Source organism: Mytilus californianus, unplaced genomic scaffold (assembly GCF_021869535.1).
Source record: "Mytilus californianus isolate M0D057914Y unplaced genomic scaffold, xbMytCali1.0.p SCAF_14, whole genome shotgun sequence".
Classification (NCBI taxonomy): domain Eukaryota; kingdom Metazoa; phylum Mollusca; class Bivalvia; order Mytilida; family Mytilidae; genus Mytilus; species Mytilus californianus.
Window position 1 is genome coordinate 1710457 of NW_026262626.1, and position 16209 is coordinate 1726665.

A 16209-nucleotide genomic window follows, 5' to 3' on the forward strand; every position below is an offset into this window, starting at 1 on the left:
CAATGTATGCAATGAAAAATACAATTACATGTACATGTAACATCTACACACTAAAAGTGTCACATTTCCAATTTGAAATTTCTTTCTGGTTTGTTTTGACATTTAACAATTACAAGTCATTTGAATATAAATTTAAAAAGATTATTTTTGTCATCCACAATACATCTTGATAAACATACAGTAATTACAATGATAAAATGTCAAAACTTTGAAACATAAGAAGTAATACATTACGAGTGTGACAGGTTGTGATTTAGTGGCTTGAAAATGTACCTTCTTGGCCCCATCATACATGTTATTTGTGACTTTTATACCTTAGTAAGAACTTTTAGGTATGAAACTTACTAAAAGTTTGTTTGTGTTTCAGAGTAATGAGAAGATAATTCAAAGACAAAATCATAATCTACAAATGTATTGATTTTGCATAGGAATTGCCATTTTACAGCATCCAAGTTTTCAGAAGATCTAGATTCAAGAAGACCAAATTGTAATGTTGCAAATAAAAAAAATAGTTTGAAGGTCCTCTGAATTTAGAACAAATAATATCCTTGACTAAAGATCACAACACTGGGCATCCAAAATTTAAATGGGACCAATTAGGACTTCTATTAAATTTATTGTTTTAACATAAAAGTTTTGTCAACTCCACTCATTGACACAAGCACAGGACTTGTAAATAAAATTGGATCTTGCCATGTAAAAAATTATTTCATTTTCACCTGTTATAGGGTTTAATACAACTTAACATATTACCACACAATAAAACTGACAGCAATGATACAATGACTGACAATAAGACAACTCTTAAAGGTTAATGTACAAAGGGTTAGAGATGAAGGAAAGTTTTCATTTAAACAAAACACTTTATTTCAAAAGGCAAATGTTGAACATGACCTTCAAATGAGGATCACAGTGACCCACCAATTTTCAGAATCTTAAATATATACTTCTTGAATTAAAATAAGAAATATAAAACTTCAAGGGAGCAATTTAATAGACAGACAGACTGTCCTGATAAGAAAGTGCCTTCCTGAAGTAATCTAAAAAGAAGTTTACAAAATCTAACAAGATCAGAGTAATATCTATGGTAAGAGGGTGTCTACTTGGCTTTCAAGCTTTGGACTAAAAACTCTTTGCACACTAAAAATTCTAATTCTTGGTTTATGTATTCTGTGCTCCTACTGAATATGTATGAAACGTTGCCACTAGATATTAAACAAACAGCCATTAATTATTTGAAGGAAAAATTTAAAGCTATAGAAACATAATTCATGTATGATGCTTGAATGACATTTTTAAACTTCTAAAATAAAAATCAGATACTTTCATATTGTGCAGGTGCCAAAAAATTTCTTGAAACAAGAATGGGTCCATAGAACACGGATGCCCCACTCGCACTATCATTTTCTATGTTCAGTGGACCGTGAAATTGGGGTCAAAACTCTAATTTTGCATTAAAATTAGAAAGATCATATCATAGGGAACATGTGTACTAAGTTTCAAGTTGATTGGACTTCAACTTCATCAAAAACTACCTTGACCAAAAACTTGAACCTGAAGTGGGACAGATGAATGGACGGATAAATGGACGTACAGACCGAAAACAATAATGCCCCTAAGTGGGGCATAAAAAATAGTGAGATGAAACACAAAACATGTAATAGTTGTTAATTTCTGTGTCATTTGGTCTCCTGTGGAGAGTTGTCTCGTTGGCAATTATACCACATCTTCTTATTTTTATATAAACACATTATTGAAGGTCATATGGTGACCTATACTTGTTTACATCCCAGTTCTTTGGTTTCTTCTTATTTGTTGTCTCATTGAAATCATACCACATCTTCTCATTTCTATTGTCTATGTACAGTAGGAATATATGAAACTTAGTTGCTATATATAGACTGGGGTTTTCTTTTAAACAATTAAAAAACTTTCCTCTTGCAGAACGATCAAAATAAGGAACTGTAGGTCTGCAATTTTTCAAATCTTTTTTATTTTATTACAAATCATAAAATAACATAAATCTTGGAATTTAAACCGTAATGAAAATTGTCAAAAAAAAAATTCAAGGTAGGCACCATTAAAAAAATACAGGAAAACATCAATGTTTTTTATTTGTCTTTATGGGAAAAAACTCTAGTCTATTACCTTATGCTCTAATATTTTTTAATTGTTTTCAAGTAATATTTATTCAATCTTACAAATCGGTCAAATAAAATACAATAATTTATAAGAAACTTGGAGATAAATATCTATTGCTTTATTCATGTAAAATATCATGTCAGGTCCTTATTTCTTAATAATTCTGGACAAAACCCTGCCACTGGGAATATTCTATAGGCTTTGTTCTTAACATGTCACCTAATTGATTGTGTAAAATATATCTCTACATCAAAAAGATACCTGTTAAATTATTTAGCAATCAATCAGAACCTATTGATTCTATAAGGTAAAATAGAGGAGATTTATTTCAATATATCACCTTTCTTCATGTTTTCCACATGATAGGGGACTATAAGGGGAGGGTTGAGCGTTCACAAACATATTTAACCCCGCCACATTCTTTATGTGCGTCCCATTAGTCAGGAGCATGTAGTTCAGTTGTTGTTGTTGGTTCATGTCTGTCATATTTGTTTTTCTGAAATTGTTTGGTTATAAATTAGGTCGTTAGTTTTCTCAATTGAATTGTTTCATATTTTTCATGTGGATGCCTTTTATAGCCGACTATAATACGGTATGGGTTTTCCTCATTGTTAAAGCCCGTACAGATGCCTATAATTGCTTACATCCACTTTACTTTATTTGAACTTTGGTGGATAGTTGTCTCATTGGTAATCATACCAGATCTCCTTATTATTATAAGGTACAAATGTATGTACAGTATTAAAGTCTTTGTTTGAAGATCAAACTGTAGACCAATTGTATAACTTTATCCAAACCTTTCCCCACCATTTAAAACTTTTTGCTTTTTTTTTATTGATTTTCCCCCAAAAAAATAACTCTATTGATTTTTTCCTGAATTTCCTTGGTATATTTTCTTGTGTTTTTTTTTTCTATTAAAGTTTTAACTTAATTAGTTTCTACAATATTTCCAAAATAGTTAAAAACTACACAAATGGATTTTTTGTGAACTTCATTCTTTTTTAAGGGTGAAACAAGTAAAGTCTGAACATCACTTTGCAGACTGATAGGAATGTAAACTCTAAGATGCACACTTAATTGCAAGTGAAAATGTCATATAACTTGGGAGGTAAAGTGTCCCATTAAACCCATCAAATTTTTATTAGCAAAGTACTTTTTACATACAAAGTGTCAGGAATAATCAATATGACTGCAAATCACCAATTATCTGGGATAATCGCTAGAAGATATTTTAAAAAATTGGAAAGACTATGGCCATAGGGACATTTTTTTTTTCAAAATTTCAACACACCTTGAAAGTTAAGTTCATTTGTTGTTCCTGATTCAGACTACTGAGACCTTTTTTACATGCTCCTTCCTTTAGATTTTACTATGATTCAGAGAGTAGCTCCGAAAAATGCATCCATTCACATACATGTATGAATACCTGCATTGTCATCTGAGTAAGAAGTGAACGAGACTACAGTACATACAGGCCTAGAAAGGAAATGTAGGCCAGCAATGTTATCACCTGACGTAATATGTCATGATTCACCTTATAGTACTTCAGTAATGTAGGGGGATTATACACATAATCCTACTAACCATTCTTACAATGTGGATTAATGGGGGTAAAAACAGTAGAATAAATGATCCTTAAAGCAATAAACATGCTTTATTACCCCGTCATACACAGTAAAAGAGTAAACATGCTTTATTACCCAGTTCTATACAGTTAACATTTTGTTACTTGTGTATAAAGAAACAAACACTGCATGATTTCCAAACATATGGTCAACAATCGGTAGAAACTTGGCAACAATAATAAAATCGAGACATAAAAATTATACTGACTGTCAATCATTCAATATAAACTACAAAAAACTTCATTACTTTACTAAATGAAGTTGAATTGCTAGGATCAAAGAAGAATAGTAAAGATAAATAGGCACTGCATGCATTTCTTTATTTTCAGAAAATTGGCCTCTCATTTATTACTTGTAAACACAATTATCACAGAGATTTCCTACAACATCTATACTTCCCTGCTGAAATATTCCAGACTCTTTTTATTCATTTAATAGTAATAAGATTAGATTACGTAATAAATTTCAGACCAATTTTGTCCTTTATTGGCTAATTTAATTTCCTCTTCATGTTCTCAAGTGTAATCCCCATAGATTTTGTAAATTTGAAATAATTCATAAATTTTGTCTACAAAGTATGCATGGGTGATTTTTAAATCTCTAAGCTGGCATTGGAAACTCTTTCAAACAACAGACAGACAGTAACACAAGTCTATCAGACCAAATGCACATCACAAAAAGTTGGCCTGTGCCATGGAAGGTTCAATTTTCAATCAGGAGGATAGGAAGTCAGACAGTTTTTTGGCAATGTATGAATGCTAATGAACATGTAGAAATGACAAATATTTTTCAGATGTCCCAGTAAAGAATTATAGAAAATTCTTATCATGAGTTCTTCAGCTTTTGGAGTCTTGCAATATTTTTGTTAATTGTGAAATCTCCCCCTGAGGAGAAGTTAGCTGAGGAGGATGTCCAATCTCACCCCTTTTCTTATTCAAAAGCAATTGAATTGATCCCCATTTCTTTATGGGGTTCATTTTGCTCAATCTTTAGTTTTCTATGTTGTTTTATTGACTGGCCAAGGTGTTGATTTTTACTTATGTTTTTTTTAACACCCTGTTGGTACCTACCAAATTCTATTTACTATGTACATTCTGTACAAATTCACAAATTATTGTAAATGCTGCTGCAATATTCATTAACACAAAAATGTCTTCCAAAGTTATCTTGATGTAGCAAATTAAATTATATTTAACATTCACCTCATATGAAGACTTTTTTACTACAATAATTGTCTAAAGCATCAATTTATAACTGCAAAAAGACAAAAGTTGGATAACCAAAAAAAAAACCAAAAACATTTAAATTAACCGCTCTAAAATTTTCTTCACAGGAAGATATTCTCTGATGATTTTAAAAGCAGAATTGTCATGCCTCCAGCTTTTGGCTGAATTTACCAAAAAAAAGAAAGAAAAGAAAACCTAAATTCCTAACAAATCAACAGGTCTCTTATTGCTGAATGTAGAACATATTGATTTTTTGCAATTTCTTAACCATTCAATTTTTGTAGCTTGCTGACAATCTAACTGTTTTTTAATGCTTAGCCCTATTTTCAAAACACAATTTAAAATTTAATTGTACAACATTTCTTATTCCAATCACAGTGAAAATCTGATTTCAATGAAACAGTTACAGCACTCGAAAACAAGACAAACATTCAAATCAAATTTTATAAGAAGTCTGTCAATTTCTTTCGATCTGAGACAAAAAATGGAATTGTATTTTTTTCTTCCAATTGTCAGAGAATTTTTTTTAGCATAAAATGTATACTCAGCAATAATCCAATGTAAGAATGATCAATAAGACCTTTTTAATGTACTAGACAATATGGATTTGTTGAAAGACATGTTTTATAATCGGTTGGGAAGATTGATTCCTCCATTAAAGCTGCAAATTGCTTGCCAATCCCAAACTATAGAGTCCTGTATGATATTATTAAAGTCATACTGATATAATTGGGTTAATCAAATTATGATGAATTTGGTTGAAAAGATAAGCTGTGACTGCTGTTCAAATTGTAAAATAAAATGCTTCGCTGGGCGCAGCTTGATACGACCGCAGAGGTCGAACCCTGAACAGTTGGGGCAAGTATGGACACAACATTCAAGCTTGATACAGCTCTGAATTTGGATTGTGATTAAATATTTGACACAGCATAGGTTTCTGACACAGAAAGAATGTGGTCTAAGAACTTCAATTTTTTTAATTTACCTATTATGGTCCAATGTCCAAAATCAAAATACATGGTTAGAATCAGCATATCAAAGAACCTCATATATTCAATTTTTGTTGAAATCAAACAAAGTTTAATTTTGGACCCCAACTTGGACAAACTTGAAAACTGGTCCCATAATCAAAAATCTAAACACATGTTTAGATTCAGCATATCAAAGTACCAAAAGAATTCAATTTTTGTTAAAATCAAACTAAGTTTAATTTTGGACCCTTTGGACCTTAATGTAGACAAATTTAAAAAACGGGACCCTAAATTAAAAATCTAAAAACACAGTTAGATTTGGCATATCAAAGAACCCCAATAATTCAATTTTTGATGAAATCAAACAAAGTTTAATTTTGGACCCTTTTGACCTCAATATGAACCAATTTGATAGCGGGCCCACAAATAAAAATCTAAATACATGGTAAGATTCAGCATATCAAAGAACCCCATATATTCAATTTTTGTTGAAATCAAACAAAGTTTAATTTTGGACCCCAATTTGGACCATCTTGAAAACTGGGCCAAAAATCTAAAATCTAAATACATGTTTAGATTCAGCATATCAAAGAACCCCATATATTCAATTTTTGTTGAAATCAAACAAAGTTTAATTTTGGACCCCAACTTGGACCAACTTGAAAACTGGTCCCATAATCAAAAATCTAAACACATGTTTAGATTCAGCATATCAAAGAACCCCAAAAATTCAATTTTTGTTAAAATCAAACTAAGTTTAATTTTGGACCCTTTGGACCTTAATGTAGACCAATTTGAAAAACAGGACCCAAAATTAAAAATCTAAATACACGGTTAGATTTGGCATATCAAAGAACCCCAATAATTCAATTTTTGATGAAATCAAACAAAGTTTAATTTTGGACCCTTTTGACCTCAATATGAACCAATTTGATAGCGGGCCCACAAATAAAAAATCTAAATACTTGGTAAGATTCAGCATATCAAAGAACCCCATATATTCAATTTTTGTTGAAATCAAACAAAGTTTAATTTTGGACCCCAATTTGGACCAACTTGAAAACTGGGCCAAAAATCTAAAATCTAAATACATGTTTAGATTCAGCATATCAAAGAACCCCATATATTCAATTTTTGTTGAAATCAAACAAAGTTTAATTTTGGACCCCAACTTGGACCAACTTGAAAACTGGTCCCATAATCAAAAATCTAAACACATGTTTAGATTCAGCATATCAAAGAACCCTAAGAATTCAATTTTTGTTAAAATCAAACTAAGTTTAATTTTGGACCCTTTGGACCTTAATGTAGACAAATTTAAAAAACAGGACCCAAAATTAAAAATCTAAATACACGGTTAGATTTGGCATATCAAAGAACCCCAATAATTCAATTTTTGATGAAATCAAACAAAGTTTAATTTTGGACCCTTTGGACCTCAATGTGGACCAATTTAAAAACGGGGCCCAAAATCTAAAAACTTAATACACGGTTAGATTCAGCATATTAAAGAACCCCAAGAATTCAAGAATAAAACCCCATTGAAATTGATCAAGAAATAAGCAATTTATACGAAGTATCTTCTTTTGCACAATACTGTGCAATTGAATATTTCTTGCTATTGCGCAATACTGTACAATTGACAAGTTCTTGCTATTGCGCAATATTGTGCTATTGGATATTTCTTGCTATTGCGCAATACTGTTAAATTGAAGATTTCTTGCTATTGCGCAATACTGTGCAATTGAAGATTTCTTGCTATTGTGCAATACTGTGCAATTGAAAATTTCTTGCTATTGCACAATACTTATTATATAATAATTTACACATCCTGTTTGGTGTGTATCTCCTACCATATCATTATTATTTGCTTTTAAATATAAATCAGAAATAACCAACTTAAAATGGAAAATTTTAAAAGTAAAAAAAAGGAAAAAAAGAAAAAAAAAAAAAAAAAAAATCCCCCCCCCCCAAATTTTTTGAACCCCCTTATGATTCATCACCCCCAAACTCAATCCCAGCCTTCCCTTTGTGGTATGGTACCTTGCAGTACAATTTCAGAGAGATCCATACACTTGAACACAAGTTATTGTCTGGAAACTAGAAAAATGCTTATTTTTGGCCCCTTTTTGGCCCCCAATTCCTAAACGTTTCGGGCAATTACCCCCAAACTCAATTCCAGCTTTCCCTTTGTGATATGGAACCTTGTAGTACAATTTCAGAAATATCCAAACACTTACACACAAGTTATTGTCATGAAACTAGAAAAATGCTTGTTTTTTGCCCCTTTTTTGGCCCCTAATTCCTAAAATTTTGAGGCAATTACCCCCAAAATCAATTACAGCCTTCCCTTTGTGATATGGAACCTTGTGGTACAATGTCAGAGAGATCCATACACTTACACACAAGTTATTGTCTGAAAGTTACAAAAATGCTTATTTTTGGCCCCTTTTTGGCCCCTAATTCCTTAACTGTTGGTACCATAACCCCCAAAATCAATCCCAACCTTCCTTTTGTGGTATTGAACCTTATGGTGAAATTTCATGGAGATCCATTCACTTAAACTAAAGTTAGAGTGCGAAAACCAATGTGTCTTCGGACGACGCCGGACGACGACGACGACGACGACGACAACGCCAACGTCATACCAATATACGACCAAAAAATTTTTAATTTTTGCGGTCGTATAAAAATTGCCTTCTGAAAAACCATAGTAGTGGAATGGTGTACCTCAATTCGGAAACATCTCATAACATGTACACACACTAGAACTTAAAAATCTAAGAAAAATCCCAAATGTAAAATTTTAGCCACTTTTTATTTATTATACCAAGACTTTGATGCCTCCCAGGTCCATGCAGTGATTCTAGATATAGTTGTAGTATTCCGGTAGACAAAAAAGCAGGTAGGTATCTATACATCCATGTAGGGAAGAATTCCTTCTGCGCATCTGAATCTCTATACACCTAATATGAAGAAGTCATATTACACCACCTAGTAATCATTATCAAACTAAGGACCTTCAATAGGTTAATCTTACTACAAGGAACCTTGAGACACCTACAGATAATTACTATCACATAGAAATCAGGTGTAAGTGACATAGGTAAATATCCACATCACTATAACTAACCTCTGTTATGAATATGTTTGTGTTGCCATGAACTTTTAAGATTCCATCATGAATATGACATCTTTTTGTAATAAACGTCAACAGCCATGATGGACTGTGACAGTAAAATCATATGTGTGTAGAATGTAGAAACTGGATTCAAATTTGCAGTATTGTTGTACATAAAAAGTTGATAGTTACAACTGCATATAAAGCTACGAACATGACTATAAAACCACTTCAAAACTAGTCTTGAAAGTGAATTGTATTGGTTAAGTATGAGTTTTTTTCAATTAAAAAATAAAGTTCTGAAACATTTAATAGAATAGAGAATGGAAACGGGGAAGGTGTCAAAGAGACAACCTGACCAAAGATCAGAAAACAGCCCAAGGCAACCAATGGGTCTACAACACAGTTAGACAATCCTGCCCCCAGAGGCAGGCTTCAACTAGTCACTTAAATTAAGTGGGAAAGTGGGAAAATGCATCGAAGGCATTTGACACAAACATTTTTGGTTTTACCTTTACTCTGTCCTGTTAACTTATCACGTAACACATTTAATTGAAACACTGGTCCAAACTCTTCGAACATTTTCCTTATTTCGTTCTCATCCATTGACCGTGGAATCTGACCAACAAACATTTTAATTGTATCAGGGTCTGGTTCTTCTCTATGGCCATTCTGAGTTTGTGAATTCATGATTTCTGAAAAACAAAATGAAATGTATGAAATAAGGAGGAAAGTATAATGTAACTGAGGCTTAAGAATACCTTCTTTCTCATTTTTAAAACCATACTCTAATGACTTTAAGCTACATGGTAGTACTTTAGCAGGGAGGTTAATTTTTTTTCTGAACCTCAAAAAGGTAAATTGAAAATTGATTAACAATTCTTGTTCCTTTGAAAAGGTAATAAAATCAGTTGTGTAGTACAATTTGTATGGACATTTAGCTAAAGTAGACAAATATTTTATATTTTTGACAAAGAATACATTTGCACTTTCAAAATGCAATGATTTAATTTGTCAGCTCCTTCTCTCCTTTGACCACAGTCCTTATTTTGAACTCAATAACATCTTCTCTCTTTTCCTATTCTTTTTGTTTCAAAAATGATTTTAAAACAAAAATTTCTTAGAAAAAAATTGTCCTGTTTCAGTCCTTTGTTTAGAAGGAAGTATAAGTTTACTTGAAAACAAATATGATATTTAAGGGTTATGTAACTGAAAACAAATTTTCCAATAGGAAATTATTTATCTTATAAAATGAATTCTAGACTATATGCTTGCTTGCAACTATTCTGAAATGTGAAACAGTATTTTCTTGAACTACAAATTTCCCAATTTTTCACTTCTGTTTCCCAAGTTTTTGTTTTATCATTATACTTCACACACGGAAAAGAAATGGGTTTTTTTATATTTTTTTCTCACCTAGACCTACATAATAGCTGCCTAATGTAAAATTACTTGAATTATTTATCAGCCAAATTCCACAGTAATTATTAACATTATACAAACCTAACATCTTAACCGATTTTTTTGATAGATATTCTAAGATATTCTACGGAAGCAGAAAGATAAATAATATTAAAAATTTTTGAAGAGCACCTATTAAATAGCCATTGATAAAAAATCAGCTTTAGAATCATTTCCAATTATCAGTTTATGTTCTATCTCTTAACACCTAATTATTTTGTCTGTTGAAACCATTCCTCTTTAAGCTTTTGAGGTATTTAGAATGCTGTAGATCTGTATTTGAATGGAACATTAACAGATACAACTAAAACATATCATGGCGAGGTATATTTTGTGTTACATGATCAGCCTAATTAACAAAACAGATGACTATCTTTTTACTCTTGTTAAGAGCTAAACAGATACATCTTGCATGTCTTCTAGCCCTGTTCAATCATCTCCTTTATCTAATTTCCTTATCAAATCTAATTAGAAATTTTAATGGTTTGAAGTCTAATCCAGAAACCTGGCACAGGAAGGCCTTTCTCTGTTTTAAAGTAAAATGGCATTTTTTTTAGTAAATCTGCTAAAAGGAGAGATGTCTGAACAACTTAATCATTCGTTTGAAAAGACATCATATTTTTTATATAAATATTTTAAACTAAAAGCCATTAAACTGTAATAGATCTAGCCTATTTCAGTCGCAAACTTGTGCAGACAGACTTTAACACTAGACTATTGAAAATAGTATTAATAAATCCATGGCTTCAAACATGCGAATATTTGGTCGAAATACTTTGGTCGAAATACGAAACCAGAAAAAAATTCTTTTAGATCAATATGACAAGAACATATATATATATACAGTTGTCTACAACTTCTATTGGCTTCAACTGTTTTTAATATTTTTGATATTTTGAATACTCTTTGAGGATTCATGTATGATTAGCACATCAACAGTATCCATTATCACTGAATCAAGCTTCCAATGCTTTCATCTTTAAATTTTTTTTCAAATTTCTGTAAGCAGTAAGCCTCTGGAAGCAATAGTTTCAGGTACAAAATATATCTAAATAGTAAAATTTCTCTACTCCAGTGATATTAAATTCATAACAAAAAAAATGTTGTATACAGTGTTTGATCAGAAAAAGAAGTTTGATTTGTCATGTAAGCAACATTACAATGCCAAACCAGTAAAAAATCATCAAAATGTAATTTCCATAAGGACATTTCCCCCCTTTTTTTACAATTGAATTTGAACTTATTTAAATTCATGAAATTAAGATGTCTTTTTTCTCTTGTTTAAAAAAACATGTAACAATTTAAAGTATAAAATAAACATGTTTATATTTTATACCAGAACCAAAGCACAAAAAAACCCAGTCTTCTGCCTATGTTGGAACTGGAGAGAGTATGTCTATGAAAGATTTCATCTTTTAATTTCTCAGCTGAACCGAAGCATTTTGATTTGAAACAAGCTTCTGAAAATCACTATGGTCATATTGACTTTACAGGAACTTAATATGGTACACAAGTAGAATAAGGAAGGACCTAATTGAAACTCTCATGATTTCTGATAAAACAGTTGTATTTATCATAGAAAAAAGACGATTTTATTGTGAACATGTGGGTGCTCTCAGTGACTTCCTGCTTAACAAGATATTTACTAACGTACAAGATTTTATCTTTGAAATCCTGATGTTAAATCTGTAGTCATTGCATAATTCCTTCTACCCAGAAAAATACACTGCAAGAGGAAATAATATAGCAACAAAGTTTTTCAATATGATAAATGAAAGAAGCTGACAAACAAAAATTCTGTAAATATTATCTAGCTAGTACATGTATGACTGTGTGAATAAGGGAGAAAAATATGAGTTTTAACCAAATATGGTACCCAGACTGACTCCAATTTTCAAGAGCAGACCCTAACTTTTTTCCACTGAAAATTGAGCAAATTATATTTTCACCGCTATTGTTCTTGACAGTGATGTTCTTTATGTACAACTGCTAGCTTTATGCTGAAAAGTATTGTGTAAATCTGAGTAAAAAAATATCCGACTGAAAAAAACAACTTCTACAAAAAGCTGCTAACCAGAAATATAGGTAAATGCAATACTGGATCCGATTCTGGAACCAGACGCTTTTTTCTGGTTTGTCTATAAAATAAAAAAGTTTTGTAGACCTACCGACCTTATTTTTTTCTCTCCAAAAGGTGGCAGTAAACAGAATTTTTTTTTTTTTGGGGGGGGGGGGGGGGGGGGGGGGGGTAAAAGGCAGAAAAGGCAAATTACTGTAATAGAATGATTTTTACTGTAATTTTGGGAGAGGGGCACAATTCAAAGGCTTAGTTTTGAGGAATATTTTTGTATATTTGTATTAAACAAATTTATAGGGTGGACATTTTGAAGCATAAAAAGTATGGTAGGTAAAGATTTGATTTGATTTTTGGTGTTTTAACGCCACTTTTAAGCACCACTTTTGGGCTATTTCCTGGCGGCCAGTTTTTATTGGTGGAGGAAGCCGGAGTGCCCGGAGAAAACCACCAACCTTCGATAGGAAAACTGACAATCCTAGTTGCTAGGTAAAGAAACCCTAAACTAGTTAGGGAAAATCCTCATAAATGGTCTAAAAAAGGAGGTTATTATCTTACCATGTCAAAATTTTTAGTTCAAATTTTTGGATAACGGCTGACCAGACACACATGATGATGTAAAAGACACCCCCCCCCCTTTTCCAAATTATGACATAAATTGAAATTTTGTTCACCATTGATATTTTTTAAATAAACTTCTTTGAGGAAAAAAATTGACACTTTATACATAAAATATCTGCACCATGACAGTCATTATAATCAAAATTATAAATTTTGTTTATAATATGGTATTAAACCAATGGGGATAATTCCCAACTATGAGGATCATCACTTACCTGCTAAACACAACTATATTTTATTTTGGCCTTACAATAAAAAATACTGCAACTGTTTTATTTTTAAAATCAAAAACCAAGGATGTAATGCTAAAGGTCATTAGGAAACATCTCAATCATTTCAAGCTTCAATGAAATCACCTGACATCTAATAGACTATCATACAGAAAGTGCAATATGGCCAGGCCACTGTAACCTTACTGTAAATCTGATGAATAAAAGGACGATTTTTTTTTAAAAAGAGTGAATGGTGCAAATCGTTGATTTTCAATACATGTAACCAGATAAGAATGGACCTAGCCATTGGATTTAAAAGACCTTAGGGCAATATAATAAGAAAGAACCGTTGTATGAAGAATATTTGTTTATCCCATAGTGTTATATCTAACAAATTCTCATATTTCTACACAATAATATATAATATCTCCCTATGCGTCTTTTCAATATACTGTGTATTTAAAGTTCGATATAACGATAAATATTCATTGTACAAATTGGTATTCTTTAATATATCTTAATTCTTTGTATCTTTAACAAATGTTTTATCAAATTAACTAACTGAAAAGCTAAACCCATACCACAAATGAATTACTCATGATCAATGAACCTAAAAGATTTAACGGAGTTACCCTACTATTCTAAATGTAGAAGGCTCTCATACAATCTATTAAATCACAACACTGGTTTCACAGGTTTCTGTTCCAACATTTGTAACTAGATAACTACATTTTGTACTTTGAAAAAATATCTATTTAAAATTATATAATTTTCATTTAATTATCTGCCCGTTTACTGAAATATCAACCTTTTGTAAATGAATAGTAAATATATTACAAGTAACAAGGTCTTTCTGGAGTTAAAATCCAACCTTTTTGGATTCATTTTGGGACTTTATATTAGTCAACTAAATGTTTAATATTGATATTTTTGAAAGTACTGAAGTCAGTAAATTCTTATTTTAACTACTGCTTCTTTCAAAGCCACCTTTCGCCTGCTAAAGTTGTTATTGTAACGGACAATATTAAATGCAACAAATTTATTGTTTTTATCTATGGTATGAAATAATTCACAAGGTATCAGGTTTGAAACAAGAAGAAATTCTAGGTAAAAATAGACTGATTTTGAAAGGATAATAGTTTTATAGACCTAATTCTTTTGGAATTTACTAATAAATCCAAACTATATATGCAAGGGCGCTTAAACTGTGCAATGAAATTTGCAAGGGTTAAAGTAGTAGAACTTCTGAATGGGCACATTCACTTATATTAGATTTTGTAAAACTTTCACTACTGTAATAAGAGCACTCATACACTGTAATTTCATTATTATAGTGCTAAGTAAAATGGTTTATTTACACTTCAACATAGGTTATTGTGTTATTTTATTATGTTTTATTCATAGGTGTGCTAAATATACCATGTGGATTATGCCAATGTATGTCAATGTCAATTTCTATAAATTATATTACATATTCAGAACATATGCAATATGATCAAACTGCATATTGTAAATAAAAAATAGGGGATGAAATAAAATACAGTGTTTATATAATTATAAGGAAAAGCATTTGCATATTATAGGCTTCTATAATTAACATAAAATAAATTACTCAGTATAGTAATAGTTATTCTTAATATCTGTGATATGAATAAAACAACAATAATTTGTGACAATGAGTGAGAACAACCCATTATATATGTCATAACCTGGCAGAAATAAATGTCAAATTGATTGTCTCTCACCTGGGAAGGCAATACACAAAATACAATACACCAAGGAATACTACATGTGTCAAGTTCCAAATAACTTCGAAATTGATAGATTTGGACATCTACTAACAGTTCATTGAAGAAAAATACGTGAAAAAAATAAGATCATAGCACGTGGTTTTAAACCTCATTGTTTTCATTCTATGTAGAAAGGTGTGCAGACGAATTTAAATAAAACTAACTTTCCTTCTTATGAAATTATGCGTTCATATAAATATTTTATGTAAAAATTAAAATTTTTAAATTAGCAAAAATTATTTGTTTCATTTTGCTACTAAACATAAGTTTCAATTCATAAAATCGTGACCGAAAAACTGCGGGAAAATTTCTAAATAGTGAAAGCGCGATGACATTCACTTCAGAAAATCAATGTGGAAAAGAAAGCCACTGTCAGTTAAATTGCAAAATTCGTTCGGACTTAAAAATCAAAATACCCTTCATTAATTGTGTCAATTATTTCATAAATAAACAATAAACTTACCTATTTCCACGTGAAAACACACACAGACAAGACAGTACAAACACACAACAAAATGGCGGACTGCAATACCCACAATCCAACTAATCCTATAAACAGTAGCGAACACGTGGGGGAGATTTTACCTTGCGACTAATCACCTTTTCTGTTACGGTAGCGGATATTATTGATTGTCAAAAATGATTATTAATATACAAAGGCACTCCTAATATCTTTATTGGCTAACGGCATCGATTTCATTGTTTCTTGGCGATCAAGAAATCCCTGCAATTATCTGGAGCTATTAAATGATCCAAAATCTATACATTAATAATAGGTGAAAAGATAGCGAATACATGCTACGGAAGCAGATTATTGAATTTAATTAGAATCAATATTTTAGAGATCTGTATATTTAATTTTTCTCCGTTTCAAATAAAAAAGTTATTTATTAAGAATTTCGGGAACTTCATGCCAGGCGTGTTCGATTAATATTGCAGAACAGAAGTGTTTTATAAACGGAAAAT

The 16209-nt window shown here is 31.1% G+C and overlaps 1 protein-coding gene across 16 annotated transcripts in view; it reads right to left on the minus strand.

Moving 5' to 3' along the window:
* Positions 1–15847, minus strand: part of LOC127724001 (CUGBP Elav-like family member 2) — a 70587-nt gene extending 54740 nt beyond the window's left edge. For all 16 annotated transcript variants that reach the window (XM_052230734.1, XM_052230735.1, XM_052230724.1 and 13 more), the window contains exons 1-2: positions 15707–15847; positions 9598–9780 (exon numbers count right to left, since the gene is read on the minus strand). In XM_052230734.1, coding sequence (XP_052086694.1) covers positions 9598–9775 — 178 coding nt within the window. In that variant the 5' untranslated portion in view covers positions 9776–9780; positions 15707–15847. The remainder of the gene's footprint in view (positions 1–9597; positions 9781–15706) is intronic.
* Between the last annotated feature and the right edge of the window lie 362 nt (positions 15848–16209).